At 41.4% G+C, this 19711-nt stretch overlaps 1 protein-coding gene across 1 annotated transcript in view; it reads left to right on the forward strand.

Annotated features, from left to right (window-relative positions):
- The window catches only part of PPM1H (protein phosphatase, Mg2+/Mn2+ dependent 1H), a 134540-nt gene that overhangs the window by 47033 nt on the left and 67796 nt on the right, over positions 1-19711 (forward strand). Inside the window, exon 2 of the mRNA XM_050910442.1 lies at positions 15835-16003. Within this exon, the coding sequence (XP_050766399.1) occupies positions 15835-16003 (169 nt within the window). The remainder of the gene's footprint in view (positions 1-15834; positions 16004-19711) is intronic.

The raw sequence follows: 19711 nt of genomic DNA on the forward strand, positions 1-19711 counted from the left end.
CCTTCAAGGAGGGTGATGCAGGAATAGAAAGTTCCTAGTAACAAGAAAAGAGAAACAGGTTTTTTGGTGATGGGACGAGAACCAGCTAGAGAAGGTTGAAGAATTGGGTCAGAAAGCTTCGTGCCATTCTGAGGATTGGGGGAAGGGATGTGGCCTCACCACAGCATATCCCCTTTAACCAAGGGGCCTTGCAGGAGCAGAGGAACCTGAGACAGAGTAAGTTTACAGAAAAAATTAAAAAAAAAAAAAAAAAAAGACTCGGCATAACATTGCAGTTGTATCTAGTGGTGAAGAGAGCTTAGGAGGACTCTGCTTGAACCCTGAAGAACTTGCCAGGGGACTGGAGAATGTAAGGCAGAGTTAGACTTTATAGCTATTTGGTTTAGCTATAGGCTTGGAGAATCCTTTAGGCTAGATCACAGATTGCATGAGCACCTTAGCACTGCATGTCCCTAAGGAGGGAGCTTGGGTGCAGCACCAGGAGCGTGATCACGTAGAGCCGAGCAGCAGCCAGGAGGACACCTGCGCCAGGTTGGCAGCAACCACGGCTTAGAGCTACTCAAGATCAAAAAGTGCTTCAAGCATCTCTGACAGTGTCTTTGCGATCCAAAAAGGTGGTGTTCAGAAAGGAACGGCTCTCACCCTGCCATCGCCATGACACTGCGGTGCTGATGCTGTGCTGTTGTCTCTGCACAGAGTTGGGGCTTGCCAATTCACCATCCTTCTCGAGTCACTGGGACTCATTGTTACCAACATCCTGGTTAGCTAGTTCAAAGCTATGTGGGCTTTTCTGCACTACAAAATAGTCTTTGTATTAGTAAATACTCTTGCTGTGGAAGAGTGGTTAACTTTATTTTTCCCTGAGTGCAGTAGAAGCCTTTTCAATGAATAATACAACACGTTTGAAGGTTTGGAGAAAGATGTTTCGAAGATGAATGATTTTTAATTACGGTGTTTGTGGTGCATAACAGCAGCTATCTGTACGCATCTTTTATTGCAGAATTATATTTCAGGTGGATCATATGGTGAAATAAGAGCGGGTTTTGTTTTTCTTTTTCTTTTCAAGAGAAAGTGTGTAGGAAAAATGAATTCGTTTTTGTTCCTGTGAGGTTCCTGAGAACTTCTCAACTAGAAAGGCATAGTCGAACATCCCGTCTGACAGTGTCCAGCTCTGGAGACCTTACAGGACTGTGCAGGTATTCCTGAGTCTGCAGGTTGGGATAAACTGCCCTTCAGTTCAGGTCTTGTTCTGGCTGCCAGGACAGTGTTCGTACTGGGAAATACTACTGAAGCAAATGCTGTCTTCAGTGCTTATCCTGCATTTGTGCATGTTGTTTCTTAGCGTGTCCCCAGCACGGCAGTGGCCTGTGCAATCTGGCAGTTTTTCAGATGGTACCCAGGAGCAGCCTGGGCAGCGCTGGGCAGTTTGGATGCAGACACTCAGTTCGGGGAGAGGATGAAGAGGGCAACCCATGTTCCTTGGTCCCTGGGCTGGAGAAAGGCCTGTTGTATGTAGTAGTACAGGTGTAACCCAGGAGTAGGCTTGCACAGTGGAGCAGGTGCAGAGTTTGCTGCTGCCTGGCTGGGGCAGCCATGGTGCTTCCCCTTCACTGGGCTCGAGGTCTCCAGCCTTCAGCTGGGCTGACTGAACTTGGGAAAGCATCAGGAAATGGATCTGACAAAAAAAATTAATATTTTAGGGGGGGGTTTGGTGGGTGAATAAGCAAAAAGTCAGAGTGGTGGACCTGGTGCAGGGAGGGGGCAAAACCTTGAGGCGGAGGACAGGACCAAATATGTCAACAAGCTGCCCTTGGAGCCTTTTGCAGCATGGTCTAGTCATAGGGATGGATGTAAATGTTGGAGATGGACCTTTGGTATACCTTCCAGCCTACAGTTAGGGGAAGTGTGCATTTCTTCTATCAGGCCATTCTGTCAGAGTCCTAAACAGATTTTTATTCTTCAAAGTCCACATTTAACTTTTAATACTTTTAATATACTTTCTGTAAAGGAGCGGATGGAAGCTGCACGCAGACTTACCAAGCAGAAGACTTTTGGTCGCAGCCCCACATTCTGGCCCACCCTCGGTCTGGGTTTTGAAGGTTTTCAGTCAGGAGAGAGGCATGTTCTCAGACGAGTTAGAGGGATACTCTTTTTTTCCCCCTACCTTGAAAACAGATTTCTCGTGTGCTGCCTTTACTGCCCCCACTCCAGCGAGCGTGAACACTGGTCTCCTTGGGACATGTTGATGAATGCAGGACAGCCTGTGCGCTGCTTTGAAGATCCTGGCACCACCTCTTTGTGGCTTTTCCCAGTCCAACAGCTGTCTGTTGATGCTGCTCTGGAGGTATTTTGTCCTTGGCAAATGACTTGCAAATCCTTTGCTGCCACTTGTTGATCGTTTTGAATTGAGAGCGGATTAATGATTGTTTCTTTAGTGGCAATGTTGGCCTCTTAATAACAGTTATCCAGCTTTCTTGTGCCTGTCTAAATATCATGTGCTCAGATGACTCCAAAGGAACATATCTGGGTAGTGTGCAAATGTCTAAATATAGCAATAATAATCTCTAGCTTTCTTCTTTTCAGTCAGCAGAAGAAATTACTGGATACACTTCCGTTTACGCAGAGTACCCACTGAGATAAGTCTATGTTGACATCTGTTTCAATGCTAATTTCTGACGTCTCCCTGGTACTTTCGGAAAAGGAGAAATTATTTTTCTGGAAAAATCTCTGAACTTGTATTTGGTCTCTGGTTGTGGATTGTGTTTTTTCCCTGTTATGCTGGAGAATTACACAGTTTTCAGCCCCTTTCCAAACTGCCAACTTTCTGCTCCACTGAAGTTACTTCTGGCTCCAATCCCAGTATTTTGGGGGAACAATAGATCCTATTTTAGCCTATACAGATTTAATAGCTGTGAATAAGGTTGACAATTATCTCCTTTTGTGTCTGAGAATCCCACCAGCTGTTTTAGATGCATTTAAATTGCAGCACCATGCTAAACTCACTTGTCACATCAGGAACTATAATGCCAAATTTCAGGCACCTGGTAATCTGTCCTTGGCCTTTATTTTAAAAATAATTTTTGCTGCATTTAATTCTGTTTCTTCTTCTTCCCCTTCAACTTTGGTTCTCTGCACTGGGTGGCATTATTAGTCATACCAAGAGACTTCTATACCAAGGATGCATTTTGAGGAAAATGCATTTCAAATAGCAAGAAAACCTATTAAAAGAGAAGTTGGTGGGGTTTTTTGTTGGTTGAGGGTTTTTTTGGTTGTTGGTTTGTTTGGTTTTTTTTTCCCTCCCTCCACCTGCATAAGCTCAGGCACCCAAGGTGGGAATCATCTGACCACATGCTGACAACCTGCTGTGTAAGTGTCTAGGCTCAGCTTTATTGTCCACGAAGAGGAACAGACATTTCATGTTAATGTAAACAACTAAAATAGGTCAGATGAATCATGCCCCCAAATGTCCTTTTTCTCTTTGCTTATAAATAAAGTCTGGGTGATTAGCTCAGACTTAGCTGTCTGCACCATAGACATCTGACTAGATCTCACCTCTGGGGACCATACTTGTAGCAGCAGTCACATGTAGGTGACTGTAGACACATGTAGACACCTAAGAGGATTAAAAGTACTTGGCTTCTTGATGCAGAGCCACTGCAAGTGCCAAGGTGAAGGTGCTCTGGGCTTGACTTCTCAAAGCCAAAGGCAAACCTGGGTGGATGTACCCAAGGAAGAGACAGATCAGTATTTGATGTCCACAGTTACATAGCATTACACTGCGGTGCACCATCTCTTTTTTCATTGCTAGCTTCCTAGACTCGTAAGGTACAACTTCATAACTTCTTTTTTTTTTTCAGAAATGTTAGTTTAAGCAGGACCTCTCCTCCCTGTCGTCTGCTATTTCTGCCTCCATATTGCCACAACAAGACTGAAGAGGCAATATGTTGATGTGGGTTTAAAAAAAAAAAAAAAAAAAAATTTTGCTGCACAGATGTCCCTGTGCGGCAGCACACTGGCATGTGAAGGTGGAGGTTGCTTACACTGGGGAAGCCAAGAGAGGGGATACTTGTGAAAGTTCACCTTTCATCCTTTGCCTGACAAGTTGGCTCTCTTGCTAATTTTCTGAATTGTTCAAGTGTTGAATTCTGCAGGGTTTTCTTTTCAGTCCACATACAGCTTTTTTAATGTTTATTTACGATCTTGTCAAGGGGTTAATAAGTTCCTTTTGAACTTGCAGTTTCAGTCACTGCCTTAGTGCATATTTCACATTTGTGCAACTAACTATAATTTCTGAAAACAAGTTGTTCCTTGGTGTAGCAGGATGCAGGGACACACTAATACTTTATTATTTCCTGATACATATTTTTACAGATCTTGACACGATTTTAATTTCCCAGTGGTCTGAGAGGAATGGGGAGGGTTACATACAAGTTACAGTAGTCAATTTGTTCTGGTGTTGACTTTGTTCTTGTTGAGACCTCTCTGGGATTGCGAGTGCCTTTGGTCATGCCACGCAGGATCCATCCCATCAATGCTGCTTAGGTCTGTTTGTGCCAGCCCACTCCAACTCCTGTGGGCCCCTTTGGACACAATTGACTCTCCTTAGTTATAGTTCTTCTTAAAATATTTGGTGTTGGCCCTGCTTACTATGTTTGTGCTAGGTATTTGCCAGTCTGTAGGTTTTCCGGTGTGCCTGGATGCGTTTGCAAGTGAAGACTTGGACTGAGGTTTCATAGGAGCCAGTGATGCTTTTGCTATTAACTTTGGAGGGGGTAAGATTCATAATGGAGGCAGATTTGCAGCACAAGTAGAAGAAACAGTAGTGCTGGAGAAGCATGACCTGGTAGTAGCTGTGCAGCTGCTCCCACTCCCATCCAGACCAGAGCTGGGTCCCAGCTTGGAGCCATTCTGCATTTCAGGCTTCACAAGGCGACAGTGAGCAGCTCCCACTCAGTGCTGATCCTGTGCACACACCGGCTAAGGCAGGTCTCTGTTGCTTTGTGCTTTGCTCCCTCTGTGTTCCCATATGGACATGATCCTGGACAACCTGCTCTAGGTGACCCTGCTTGAGCAGGGGAGTTGGACCAGATGACCTCCAGAGGTCCCTTCCAAGCTCAACTGTTCTGTGATTCTCTGGTATTGCACCTTCCAAAACTGCTCCTTAACCTTGCTGTGCCTCCTCTGCTCTTGGGTGGGGGTACATCTCTTCATCCCACCCGCCCTACAAGGGCAGCAGGAGCCTGTGGGGACAATTTGCCCTGAGGTTCAGCCCCAGTGCCTACCCAGTGCTCACGTCCATGCCATGTAAGGCACAGCGGGACTGGCTGCAGCACACCCATAAGACATGTTGTGGCATACCATGGTAATAGGTTGTGTGCAGACCCCAGAGCTTGAGTACCTTCCCTCTGAGTAAAGGTAGCAGATGGGGCTGGAAAGGACACCCTTGTCTCCAAGTCCTATGCACACGCGCAGACAGACGCTCATTTGCTCACTGGTATATGCCTGCTCTCGGGTAGAAATTCTGCATTTGGCTGTGATTCTTCTTTTTACTGGTACTGACTTTACCAGGGTCCCTATGTTGACTTTGTCGCCAAATTATCACTGCACTTGACACTTTGCATCTGTGATGCCTGAACAGCTGAGCAAAGATATTAAGCACTTGGACCTATATTACATGAAAAATAGCTATTTTCAGTGACATAACATTTAACTGAACTTTGAATAGCTTGCCTGAGAAGTACCATAGTTTTTTTACAGGTGTGTGTGTGTATGTGTATATAAAACATATGTAAAAGTACTGCAATATTTTCTTAATCCTGTTTTGCATTAAATACTGTGACTTTTTTAAACCTTAAATTTGGGAAAGCTAATTTTGGAGTTAGCTGTTACTCCCAAGCAGAATGAATGAACACTATACAAATGTTTTGATGGATCAAGATCTATCAAGATTAAGGTAGCTGCCATTTTTCTGCAACTTTTTTTTTTTTTTGGCTCAGGATTGCTGACATTTCATTGGCTTGCATTTAGCTTCTATTTTAACAGCTTCAAAGATGAGGTCTAGGAAAGTAATTTTAATAATAGAAGTAAAAGACTGGGTTTTAAGTCATGTTTCTATGGCAAAGAGTCATTGTAGTGTTATTTGCACATGGCCCCTTCCTGTAGATCTGCCATTTAATGTTCTCCCAGAGGAAACGTGATGGATGTAAAACTCCAGCAGCAGGGTGTAGTTTTTCTTTAAGCTATTCTTAAAAATTACCAACATGAGTGGCTTTGAATTAATTTTCTACTTGTGGATTCTTGGTAATAAAGCTGTATGTAATGTTTTCTTTTTTCTTTTTTTTTTTCCTTGCCTTGCATATGTGTGCTTTCACACATACACAGTTTGCTATAGTGACTTTTTAAGAATAAATTAGCAGATTGACTTCTTTCAGGTTATAGGGGCTTCACAATACCTGCTGCAGTAGAGGGATATTGTGAATAAGGCATTATTACTTATCTGTAGAAATGTGTACACTCTCTGTCACACTTGCAAAGATTAGCTTGGGGCTAATTTAAGTTGACAGCTGTATAAAAGGGATTAGTACCATCACTGCCGACCTCTTGCGGTTAACTTTCACACATGCTTAATATGAGAGATAATATTTTTTTTAAAGCTTGGACCAGTTTTGCATAAGCCATTTATCTTGATTTCTCTTGACCCTGAGAGAGCTGAGACTGCGGTCTACAGCATCATAGCCTAGTGCTGTGGGATTTACTGAAGTACTTTAAATACATAACTTGCTTCATTGTAAGCATAAGGAGAGCTTTTATTTGTATATAATTGGCATTGTTCTAAGGAAGAAAGGGTTTATTCTGCATGTGCTTTCAAAAGTAGAACTCTGGGAAGGAAATTGGGGCGGGGGGAAAAGTGGCATTTTGTTTTCTTCATGCATCCTTGCCATGTGCAAACACTCATTTATGAGTCTACAATAAAACTAAAGTATTTTAATTCAAATTGAGCATTTGGTTGTTTTTTTGTCTAGTAGTAGTAGTTGGTGTAGTAGTAATAATAGTGTTGAGCTTGCAGGCAAAGTATTTCTGAGGCCCAGATGCCCCTTGCTGTAGAGATTAGGGGCGGGCTGCTGTCCCTGCCCTTTCATCATTTTAACTAGTGTGATTTGTGTATTTCTGTCACGTAACTGTGTGGGGACAACTGGACCTCATATGCAACCATTCTTTCTTCTGTCAGACTTGTGTCTCTACTGTGTCCTCTTTGTGAGGGATGCTCGCGGTCAAGACTATCTTCAGCCTCACATGCACAAGGAGTTGTACAGCTCATGGGAACAAGCATGGAAGTGGCTACTTTTCCCCTGCGTTAGAGGGAAAGGAATGGCAGAACTTGGGTTCTTGTCTTGAATGTGAGCTCAAGGATAGATCCAAAGATGTTCCTCATCTAAAACAGCTCAAAACCACTATCCATAGGTGTGTTTCTCAGTATGCAGTCAAAAGCCAAGTATTGCTCATCAATGAACTTTCAGGATCACCCTTCAAGGCTAAGGGAGCAAAGTCCCACGTGTGATAAAATGGCTGGGAACAAAATAAAGTCACCATCATGATGTGCATAGTGTGTTTTCTTAAGAATGAACCAGATACCTCAGTTTCAAGAGTTGTCAATCCTAATGTGTAAAGTGAAGTCAAAGGACTATTCCCAGGCTAATGAAACATGATGAAGAATATTCCTGTAGAAAGGTTCCTTTTCTTTTCACACCTATTTTGTTTTTTAATGCTTTCTGCTTCAGTTTGAAGCTCTAAACTTGTCATACCAGCCTTGGTAAGCATTCTTTGCCTTATCAACAACAAAAATGTAGAAAAATCTAGTGATACATAAAAATCTTAATGTTTTTGTGCAGATATACTCATCTGAAGGCTGACTTCACCAGACTGAATATGCCTGATTCTTCATATGATGCAAGAAGCATCATTTGAAGAACTTGCAAGGCAACTTCTTCCTGTATACCATGGAAACAAGTTCAGTCCCATTTTTCCTGGATTAGCAGGACTTGAAAATTTACCTAGTAAGGAGGAGAAGAAAAAGGTGTAAGACAGTGTGTTAGTGGAAATTGGACTAGAAGGACACTGGTCAACAGAAAGTTGTTTGTCCTCGTTATCTTGTGGGTCTCTTGCTTAGTTTTTTCAGCAAGCTTTGAACAGACAGCCAAGGTTGCTTTAAATAGGATGATGAGCAGTCTGACCTGGCTCTCTGCAATTTCACTGTGCTTTGTGGGAAAGAAATGGTGGTTCTCTTACAGTGTCAAGTTCATCTTTCCTTTTGCAACCTCTTCTCACCCCATGCTCATAGCTAGTACAGGAGGAGTGAGGAAGGAGAATTTGGCAATTAGTATTGCCAGCTGTGGCTGAGATTGCTCAGCCCTGAAGTGAGATCATGCTTAACCACATTTGTGTCCCACCAGTCTGGCTCAGCATCTGCTCTGGGCTGACTGTCCATTGTTTTTCTTGTGTAATACCTGCATGCTAATTATCAAAAAGAGCTGCTCATCCCTGTGTAGTGATCACAGAGCTTGCTCTATTACCATGACCTACAGCTGTCTTGTTCCTTGTAGTCGCTTAATAGTTCATCTTTTTTGGAAAGTGTAGCTGGATGATATGCCACACAACAGCATTTTGGGAAGTCCGTACAAATAACATCACCGTGGACTTCCCCTCTAAGATGTCATTAACTTCAGTCCAAAGACAAGCTGTGTTACCAGTTCATGTTCATTTACACTGAACTTGTGGCAGAAATTTTTAGAACTTTTTCTTGTATTGTTTTTGACTACTTTAATGTATTTTAAATTTCTAGCATAAATGGTATTCCACTTCTGGGCCTTGCCTATTTTAATCCCATATTTAGTCCTTATCATCTTGTCAGGTGTAGTAGCTTCTAGCTGGGTCCTAAAGTGAACTTGGCCCAGTATACCAGTGTGATTGGTGGTAGGAGAAACCATATTTTCACACTGGATTATTACAAGACTCATCTTCATGGCTAAACATTCACTTCCTCTTTGGTTAATAACATGAAGGTTTTTTTCAAAGCCATGGATTTAGAGAACCGATTCAGGGATGGCTTCAGTTTCTGCCTGCAGTGGGCAATACTAGCGGGTGTTTTGGTTTTGATGTGAGCAATATGACAGTTAGAGTAATGAATGAATGAAACTGTTTAGGCTCCTTGAAAAGCTGCCTTTCATCTGCAGGAGGAGGTGAACAGCTAGGAGGGAATCTCTTTCAAGTCGATTCCCAGTGCAGAAATAAATCTTGTGTGGGTGATGGGGGGGAAACAGCCACCTACCTGGAAATCTAAGACTATAAATGAGGTGTCACAGAAAAAGGCAATGTCATCCACTCACATGCTAATCCATTAAGGGGGGGTGGGGGGGGAGGATAGGAGGGGGAAGAAAAGCCAGCAATACTTGTATGAAAGGGTTTTTTGTGGTATCTTTAATCGTCATTCTAAGACTGTTGCAATTATAACACAAAACTGTAGGAACATATTGTCTGTTGTCTATAGGTATGGTATTCATTCATCTGGGTTACTTCTGTGTTATTAGTTGGGTTGGATACAAGCTGGTGTCATACTCATGGTTGCGGGGTAGTGTGTGTGTACCACAGCTGGAATGAGGAGGGAGGCTGGCTGTAGCTCCTGTGAGCGGCTGGAGCACGGCAGGCTGAGGCGGGGAGAGAAGGGCTCTGTGCTGCCAGATGAATTGATTTATTCAGTGTCAAAACAACTACAGGTGCCCACTGCTACTCTGAACCCCCAGCCTTAAACTGAAGATCGCAATAAACAACAAACTGCCCATGGATATATCCACTTTTTTCTACCTCCTTTTTCCTAACCCTTAAGGAGGAGATGAAGAGCTTTTGCTTTTGCCTGGGGTAACAAATTGAAGTTTTTGTGGATCAAATGAGAGCAGGTTCCCCAAGTAAGGACATCTTGCAGGACATCTTGCAAGCAACGCTCCTTCACCTCAGCTCATAGACTCTGCTTTAAGGTTCTGTTTTGGGCTGTATTTTCCTCCAAGTATGTAAGGCAACTGCGTTGGGGGGTTTTTTTTGTTGTTTTTTTTGGGGGGGGAGTTGGGGATGACATTTTGCCGTTATCCTCTTTTCACCTTGTAAACAGCAGGAAGGTCGTTAATGTATTTATTTCAGAAACTTGTATATGCCAGAATTGCAGAAGGTCACTTTTATCCACAGTAAATAAATAAAGCACCTCAACAACAGCCCTTGGTTATTTCTTAATTCTTGTGATTACTAAATACAGCCAGTATTTCCTAGAAAAATAATTTACTTCCCCAATGAGCGGTATTACTGTTTGATATTGTTAGTAACCTGAAAACTGATAATGGAGAAACAAGGAGCATGTTCAAAGTTACATAGTTTAATAAATATTTAAGATTATATGTCTGCTAATTAGATAAATGATGGAGTTAGAAAATTTCCTTGGGGAATAAAGATAAAGACATGGTTAGGAGAAAAATTTTGTTTTGGTGATTGAAAGTTTGGGTTTTTTTTTAATTTTATTTTTTGAAAGGCATGGATTATTTTAAAGCAGATAACTTGTTTGCAGGGCTTTTCTTAATATATTTTTAATAACTTATGGGACTTTCAGCTTTTGTTTGAGCAGAGTTGGGGTATTATCTTTGCATTTACAGAGAAAAGCATTTGACAGTATCTTTTTGTAAGAGATCTAGCTAAGAAAGCAGCAACTTGGGACCATCAACTGATCTTTTGGTTATGGCTTTGCTTTCTGTTGCTCTATCAGAAGCGTCTGGGTCCTCGCAAGCTGGTTTTGTGTTCTTTCACTCAGCCTCTTCCACTTTCAGCTGACCTTTCCTGCCAGGATGGCTTCCTGCCTGGCATGGCTGCTTCCTCACCGACAAATGCAAGTTGATGCATCTTCCCCTTTCTCTGCAGCACTTTCTTTTTAGAAACAGTTGTAGGTATTTTGATGTTCCAGTGTCAGACCTTGCAGGCTACATAGATAATATGCACAGCCTCAGCCTTAACCTACGTGGTACAAGTGCAGGCTGCTCAGACCTTTGCTCTGGAAGTGCTTGCGTAGGATGTCTTGACCCTCGCAACAGGTCTTACACAGGAGGTGGAACTGGGAACGCTCTCTGCCACTCCGGAGAGGAACTTTGCCTTGGTGAGGGAGAAGCAGATAGGATTTGCGGTGTCCTCCTGTGGTCGCAGGTGGTTGTCAGTTACCCCACAGCTCAACTAAACTGAGGGGATAGATCAGGCTCCCTGCTTACAGGTTTTATTTCTTAGCTCAGGCAGGTCTAGAGTGTATGTGCATCCAGTTCCCACGCTTCTCCTGCTGCAACGTAGCTCCCCAAGCTCTTGTAGCTCTCCTAGTCCTTACATTTCAAAAAGCATTTTTTGTGCACATTGCTGTTGTCGTGCATGAATCAGAATTTCTGCTGAGCTCTTTGCCTTTACCGATTATTTTTATCTAGGTATGTTACATACAAAATTTTGCTAGACTTCTGAGTTTAAAAAATATGAGTACTTGGACGACGACTATAATTTTTTTCAGAATTTGAGATCTAGACCTGGGTAAAACTCTCCTCCTACAGCACAGCTTGGAACTTTTGCTGAAGCAAATACAACTTAATGTAATCTCAAAGAGCATGGTATAGGGAGGAGTAAAACAACCAAAGAGTATATGTACTGATATCGATGTGAAAAACAGAGGTCTGAATAGAAATGCTTCAAAAGACTTGAGCTGTTTTTTTGGGTTGGTTTTTTTTTTGTTTTTTTTTTTTTTTCTTGTGGTTTTTTTTTTTTTTTGTTGGGAAACTATTATCAAAACCTGTTTTGGATTTGTTCAACTGGCCTGTTTTGCTTCTTTTAAGATAAACTTAGGATTTGTAATCAGTGACCTTGACACAGGAGTTTCAGAGCTCTGCTTGTTGAATGAAGAATAGAAGCACAGTGTGACCTACATTTCCATTCAGTCAGATGGGATTTGGGATCTCGCGAGATACCAGCAGAATGCTAATTGTGAGCCAAACAAGCTAGCTGGCTCCTATCTGGAGGATTTGCTTTTAGCTGAGAACATGTTTGAGATTAGTCTCGTAAAGTACTGAAGTGTCCATCAGGGTTGATGCAAGTACCTCTTCAGGTGTGACCAAACCCCACCACCTCACTGTGCAGGCTTCAGGAAGCTCCTGTTTGCAACGTAGTATGTATTTTTACTAGCACTACTATACCATCAACTAAACTTTAGGATTATTTATTTATTACTGAGCAATGTGTTTGACACAATAGAGACAGCTAATTCTGTAAAAAGAGGAACTTTTGATCCAAATTAGATACATTATTTGGGTTGGACTTCATAAAAGATTGGATAGGAGATAAACAGGTAATGGGGGAGAGGCAGGAAGGGATGGAAAGGAGTTGATCATGAATAGGTCTAATCAAACAGTTCCTTGAGGAATTATGGGGAGAGAAAACAAAAGCAAGAATTCCCTTGAAAACATGTCTCTGAGTAAAAGCTAGAGAATTATATAGGCCTCAATCTTTTTTTTAATTCCTTTTTCTCTGCATTTTATTATTATTTGCATCCATGATAAAATGGAAGTGAGGACAACTGTATGATTGGAGGGGGTTTTTGGTGGGGGAAGGGGGTTTTAATTATGTGGGGGAAGGTAGTGCTTTATCTCATTTTGTTCGCTTTACTGGAGGATAACTTATTTTTCGAGGCAGACAGAAAAAGAGATATGAAGGGGAACTGAAAAATCTTAGGAAGCTGAGGCACTTCCTCTGTGGAAGGAGGGGGATGGTAGATTTTCCATAAAAATTTTCAGAGGTCTAATTAAGAGTTAACCTTTTGGAGGTATGCATATCGTGTTAGTTTTGCTTTGTTATTTGTGTAAGCAGCTTAGATGTGGGTTTTGTCCTGGTAAGTTACAGTCTGGGAGAGCAAGGAGGAAAGACAACAGTGAAATCAGCATTGGAGAACTGGTTGAAAGAATTGCCTCGAGGAGGGATTTAGGAAGCTGCAGAGAGAAAAGGATTTCAAAAGGCGGCAAAGACAGAGAGATGTTTGAAGCTGAGCAGAAGGTGTTACCAGCTTCTGTGCTAGGCATCAGGCACCAACGCATAGCTCAAGCTTTGAGATTAAAAATCACAGGGCTTCACTGCAGCCCTTTTCCAAAGTTTTCCTGTGAGATGGGATGTGAGAGTAGAAGAGTACCAATGCCAGGAGAGGGGCAGCTTTTGGCATCTAGACTCTGCATTACCTGGTAGCACCCATAAGTACTGTTTTGACATTATGATTAGTTCAAATCTTCAGAAGGATTTCCAAAATAAACTTAATCATCTGCTGGGGAGAGGAAAACTGGATTTTTGGGAGATAAAGTGGAATTCTGGGAGGGAACACATACTGACACCCCAACCCTCACATCTTCTCAGTGTTCAGTCTTGCCAGGTTCCTTTTGACCATATCCTCTTCTAACAAGGTGTTTGGTACGCAGGTTCAACTTCCAGGTGTTTCATGGTAGCTGACTGCCAAGCTAGTCTGTTAGGTCACTTTGTTCTTGTAGCCTTTCTAATGTATTCAGTGCCTTGACAAATTTTCTTGGCAAGAGCTTTATAAAATGATACCGTATTGTGCATAACTTAACACACTGTTAAACAACAGAACGTCTCCTACCATTCAAGTACTGAAGTCCATCACTAAGCTTAGAAACCAGAGCAGCTCCAATACTTGAGTGATTTTTCGTAAGGAACGATAAGTGGTAATGAAGGTAGTGATTTTTGTAAGGAGTTGCTTTTGTCTCTATTTGTCTTTTGCTTTTTTTTTTTAAATGGGGTTGCAAACAGCTAGCAGCATCAGTGAGGAGAGTGATCAGCTAAACTGAATATTAATTAGCTCTTCATATGATAAAACTACACTTTCTGTGCTGCTGCAATATTTTAATCATGCTTGTAGCATTTCAAACTAAAGATGTGTTGGTCAGCTGATTTAAATTCTTTGGTATTTGTGCTTTTTTTTTTTCCCCTCCTGTTTCTGAATATATGCTTCCATTTTTCCCAATATGTTAAGAAAACGTCGAGTTTTCAGACTAGCTTATTGTGTCTCAATGTTTGATCTCCAGTTGCTCAAATGTTAAACAGAACAGGAGGTGAGTGGTTAAACTGCTCACAGGTGCCTTGCAACTAGATGCTGCTTCATCTCTGTTCTCTGTGTGTTTCACAAAATAATTTTATCCACAGTTGGTGTTTATTTACAAGAAATACTTGTAAACAACTTGTGGTATTGTGCAGACGGATGTCAGACTGCAGTGTGTGACATTTAGCACTGTAAGGAAACTTTCAGTTTCTGAAAGCAGTTAATTGTAGTGGATGCACATTTTCTTAGAACACGACTGTTTTTTCTAATCAGAGGCAGGAATACTCATTTGCATGTCACCGTATCATGTTGCTTTTAGAAAATCAAAAGAATATATTACCTTTAAGCCAGGCTGAAACAGAATTGACTTTTCAGCAAGAGCAGGCAAGCTGGGGCAGAGTCCCCTGCAGGCCTTCCTTCGGTTTTTGTTTTCTTTTTGTTTCAACAACCTTTAGCAAGTGTTTTCCTGTTATGTAAAATGTTACTGTAATGAAAACATTAGAGATCAAGAAGTCAGGTATGTCTTGAACTTGCCATCAGGATTATGATGTGCCTTCAAGCTGTTTTACTTTCTGGGGAGGCAGCAGCTTTTTTTTAAAGACATGGTATGCCTGATGTGAAACTTGGTGTTTTTCCAGTAGTGGACATGCTGTCTCTGACTAGTGGTCAGCTTGTTAGGTGACTCAAACCTCGTAGTAAAGAGGGGTGGTTAGACAGTGTTTGTGGAAGAAGACATGCTTGCATCAAAGTGGCAATGTCTTTGCTTGGTGGTGGAATAGCTGTTATTTCAGCTTCACTGATGGAAGGAAGACGAGCAGTTGTGGTGCAAGTCTCAGGATACCCTTGACTGTCTGAAACTTGTACTGAGCTCTTAGTGCTGGTTTCTGCATGCCTGCAGCTCTTGGTGCAAATCTTCTGCTCTCTATGCTGCAGGTGGGACGGAGGTGTGAGGGTTTGAGGTTTTTTTGGGGGGAGGGAGAGGTTATGTTGTTCTGCAGTACTAGAGGGATGTACTTAGTATGCATATCTCTGTGTTGCTGTGGTACAAGCAAGCTTGACTTGCATGTTGGAATATAAGGCAAAGCCTTTCCTTTGTATTTCTGTCACGCCATTTCTAATACATGCCCTATAAACAGACTAATAGCAGTGGCATATTTTTCTGTGCCTTTATCAGTAACAGCTTTTTAGATTTATAGCAAGTATTTTGTTTGTGCAAGACTTGGAACTTGACAGAATTCACACCCTTAGCCAACAGATTCGTTATTCACCGTAGCAGAGAGGCTGGCAGGTAGAAAAGCAACTGGGGATCTCATGTTTCAACTAGGAGGCATAAGTGTTATCAGCCTTGACCATCAAGTAGTCCCTTTAAAGAAAAGTATGGTATGCCTCAGGGCAGAATATGCTCATGATACCCTTGGTTCTTATTCACATAGTTCTGTGAAAAATGCTTGTTATGCCATGTGTAGATGTATGGAAACAAACAAGTATGCATGTGTGTATGTAGGTATATGTATGTGTGTAAGAAAGTCAGGTATTTTAATTCAGTTGGTATTTGCAATACTTCTGGGCTGTGGTTCCATACATCTTGAGTCACATATGAGATACAGACGGAGGCTTCTGTGCTTTGCTAACTTGGACATGTCCCTTGTTTTCTTTTTTGATTTGTTTTTTCTTAGGGTAATAAATGCAGGGAAGAGCACGCACAATGAAGATCAAGCCAGCTGTGAAGTCCTCATTGTCAAGAAGAAAGCTGGAGGCGCTAATTCTACACCAAACAAGAACTCTTCAACAAAACGGAGGTCATCGCTGCCCAATGGAGAAGGTCTCCAGCTGAAAGACAATTCGGTAAGCAGACTTCTGTATCTTGTCAGTGGAGAAGTACAAAATAAATATAAAAGGATGTGGCAATATGACTCTAAAAGGTGTTTACTGAATGTTTCATATATTTTCAGTTACCTCTTACTAATTATCTCTGCTTAAATACAGAACACTTAACTATATTTTTTCTTAGCTCTACTACTTGATTTTTGATTTCTTGCATTGAAAAATGCTCCTTGCATCTAAGACATTTTAGTTTAAAGATGGGGAGGGGAATACTCCTTGGATTTTCCTTTTTGTTTCATTTCTGAAAATATAATCGTGAGGAATTTACTGCTGCAGAATACTGTGCATTTAATGGCTGTGGTTGACTTGTCCAGTGATGGTCACTGCAAGCATAGCAGTATCACTGTTTGTACAGTCATACAATTTTATTAAGGCTTAGACAGTCATTTGGGTTCTTTTCACTGAAGCAGTATTGCATGTAGCAAGGTTGGTTTATGCAGGTAGGGTAAGGTCATCCAGCACACTGAATTCAGTGATTTTTGCAGACTATGGCTCCTCTCTTTGTGTGGAGAGTGATGTACGTCATGCATTTGTCTACTGGCAATCATCTGCTGTTCTTCATCTGTCTTGTTTCCTGACTGGCTAATTACTTCATCTGCTCTTTAAGCATGAGCTCAGGCTCCAGCAATGATTGATAGTGTGTGTTCAATTCAGACATTTAGCCATGTAACACTAAATGCCCTATCTGAATGTTACAGTCAGACAATGTGGATATGCAGTCTTTCTGCTGCTGGGAGAACACAAGTTCTCCCTAAGTGATAATTAGTCTTTCAATGGACTATAAGTACCCTTTTTTTTGTTTTGTTTTGTTTTTTTTGGTTTTTTGCTTTTGTTTTAAACCAGGTTGTGATTAGCAGTCTGCTTCAGCCTCTCTCCCCAAACCCTGGCTTGGTACACCTGATGGCTGCAGGGGTCATCGGGGTCCTGAGCAACAAGTGTTCCTCTTGCACTGTTCCCCTCCCCACCTCTTGCTCCGCCTGTTCTGTTTTATACTTCATTATTGCTGCAACATTTTTCAGACTCTGACAGATGTTCCAGGTTTGCAAATAGCCCTGTTCTTTCCTCTGTCAAATCTTCCCTTAAATTGCCTGTCCCAGTTCCTGTGTGCTTATACTCCTCATTGTATTCAGACAGTCATGATTTTTTTTCAAGTATGTATTTGCACACTCCTGGATAAAGAATTGTGCCCTGTACTTGCTAGGACTGAGTTCTGCGTACAGTCATGCAAGGTAAAACAGAATTTGTTTTAATAGTCTATGTTTTAAAAAGTCTTTCCTAGAAGGTCCATGCAACTGTCTGCTATTGGCTCCTGTGGATGCTTGGTTCTGTGGGTGTATTTAATTTTTGTATGCATTAATTATGTTTAATGAAGCAAGCATTTGGCCGCAGTACTCATTTGTGTATATAAAACACATCAAGATAAGCAACAATGTGCTTGGTCCAGGTGATGGGTTTGTTTGACACAAAGGGCATCGCTGTGTCATCCACACAGCACACTGCAAAGACCCTTGTGCAGACACCAGCCTGGGTAGACACATCTTGATGCTGTGCAGAGGTACTAGCTTTGGTCTAACACCACATTTAAGTTCCAGGCCTAGCATGTGAGACACCTGGTCAGGGACCTCTACATCTGGGTTGTAGGTGGATGTAGCTGTACTGAATTTGCCTGTGTTTTCATATTTTGGGGGCATGCATGGGACATAAAAAGCTTTGTGTCATTGTTTCACAAAGTCCAGTTAGCTTCCAGCTTTGAGTAGGATCAAATGCTTCTCAAGAGCAAAAGGCACGCTATGTGGTATATACTATACTGCATGGGTAATCATCTTCCTCAGAAGGAACTTTTTTCCAAACATTACATAGTTAATAAGTTTAGATTGCATTAAAAATACAGGGATATAAAACTATTTCATTATTGGAAAGGTGTCTTCACTAGCCTTGACGGTATCCACCATTATGGTTGTCATACTGTTATGGTATCGTAATGGTAGGGTCTATAAACTGACTGCATATTTTTGAAAGCTGTTCTTTTAATGATTGTCAGCCTCGCTAAATACCCAGTTACCCTGTGTTATGTGAAGTATCTCACAGAATTTTCTGATTTCTCTTCCTCTCTTCACTAGTGTATTTCCTACTTTGAGATGAAAGATACAGAATCAATTTTGGGATAAACAGCCACTCCCTTTCAAGTTTCTTGAGAGAAACATTTTTATTTCAAATCTTCTGTTCTTTCTTCTATTTCTGACATATTTTGACCAGAAATGAGCATAATGTCTGAAGTGAGGAGCCAGCTGATCTGTGTAATATAGTATACTGTTTTCATGCTACTTGTTATCGTGTTTTTTATATGCTATCATCTTATCTACAGATTTACTTCTGTTTTCTACATGACACTTGAATGAGTGCTATAGCACTCATTATTTAGCTGTGTAAAACCTATTCTACCATGTTATTAGACCACAGCTTGTGAATTTAAATTTGTGATATATTTTCCCAAAACAGGCAGCATATTTCTGGAGAAAGTTTTCTACTAGAGGGCAGTCTTACATTAGCAATTAGTAGGATTTTTTCCTTGGTACATTTTTTGCTGGTTGAATATATCTTAAAAGGAAAAAAAAGATGCACACGTTTCTACCATGTGTCATATTTTTATGTTTTCATATTTTTATACTGTGAAGTATAATATTGTATTTTGCCCTCACATAGCATTGTTAGCAAATATTTTTTTAAGAACTGTATGAGTTTGCTGTTAAATGCGATGAGGGTGCAACTTATGCTGTATCAATAGGATGTAGAAATACAGGCTTGAGACACTCCAGTGAAAGGTATAATATTGTCCTGGCAAGTATTTATTAAGAAAGCCAGAGGCTGAATGCTGTAAATGGCTCATAGGGAAATTCCACCGTAACACATAATCTGAAATTGTCTCCGAGTGGTAAAGCACCCTGTAGAAATATTGAAGGAAGAAGGGATGAGGGAAGCAGTTTATTATTTGTCCAATGAAAAGAAAAATTTCTTCTGTTCTTGTTTAGTTTTTTAAAGTGTGGAGCACAAGGGAAATAGGAACTGTCTCTTGATTTAACAGAGTCCGTTTCATCGTCCTTAGATTTTTCTTTTTTTCCACAGAATCTTTGAGAAGGCCACATGCCATCTTTGGTTTACCCTGCTTTCTGGGAAGTTTGTGAAACTTAAATGGCAGCTGCATGTGAGGTTGTTTAATGCTAACCTCATCAATGCAGCCCTGCGCTTTGGCAAGGCAGCATAAGGGAGTTGGAGATCCACAGGTTGTCCACACAGGTTTGGTGCCACTGTCGTGGCCTTGACTCTGTGGGTGGACTCTGCAGAGCTTCCAGGGGTGGGAAGAAGGAGGTGGTGGGCCAGAAATGAGGAGATGGAGAAGTGAACATTTGTTTAGCCCTGACACACACAAAAATCCAAGGAAACATGTTAAATAGCATAAATATGATTTTCTTCTTGAAAGAACAGGTGATAAACCGAGCAGAGCAGTGAAAGGAGAGACTCTGCAAATTCAACCCTAAATTAATTCTCTCCCCTTCCCCCCACCCCACTCCACTGCTGCTTGATTAATCATATTTGCCCTCTGTCCCCATTCAGGAGCATTCACTTTAAATTGCGCAGCTTTTTCACTAGTACTATTTTTAAATGCCTTTA

Source organism: Gymnogyps californianus, chromosome 1 (assembly GCF_018139145.2).
Source record: "Gymnogyps californianus isolate 813 chromosome 1, ASM1813914v2, whole genome shotgun sequence".
Lineage (NCBI taxonomy): Eukaryota > Metazoa > Chordata > Aves > Accipitriformes > Cathartidae > Gymnogyps > Gymnogyps californianus.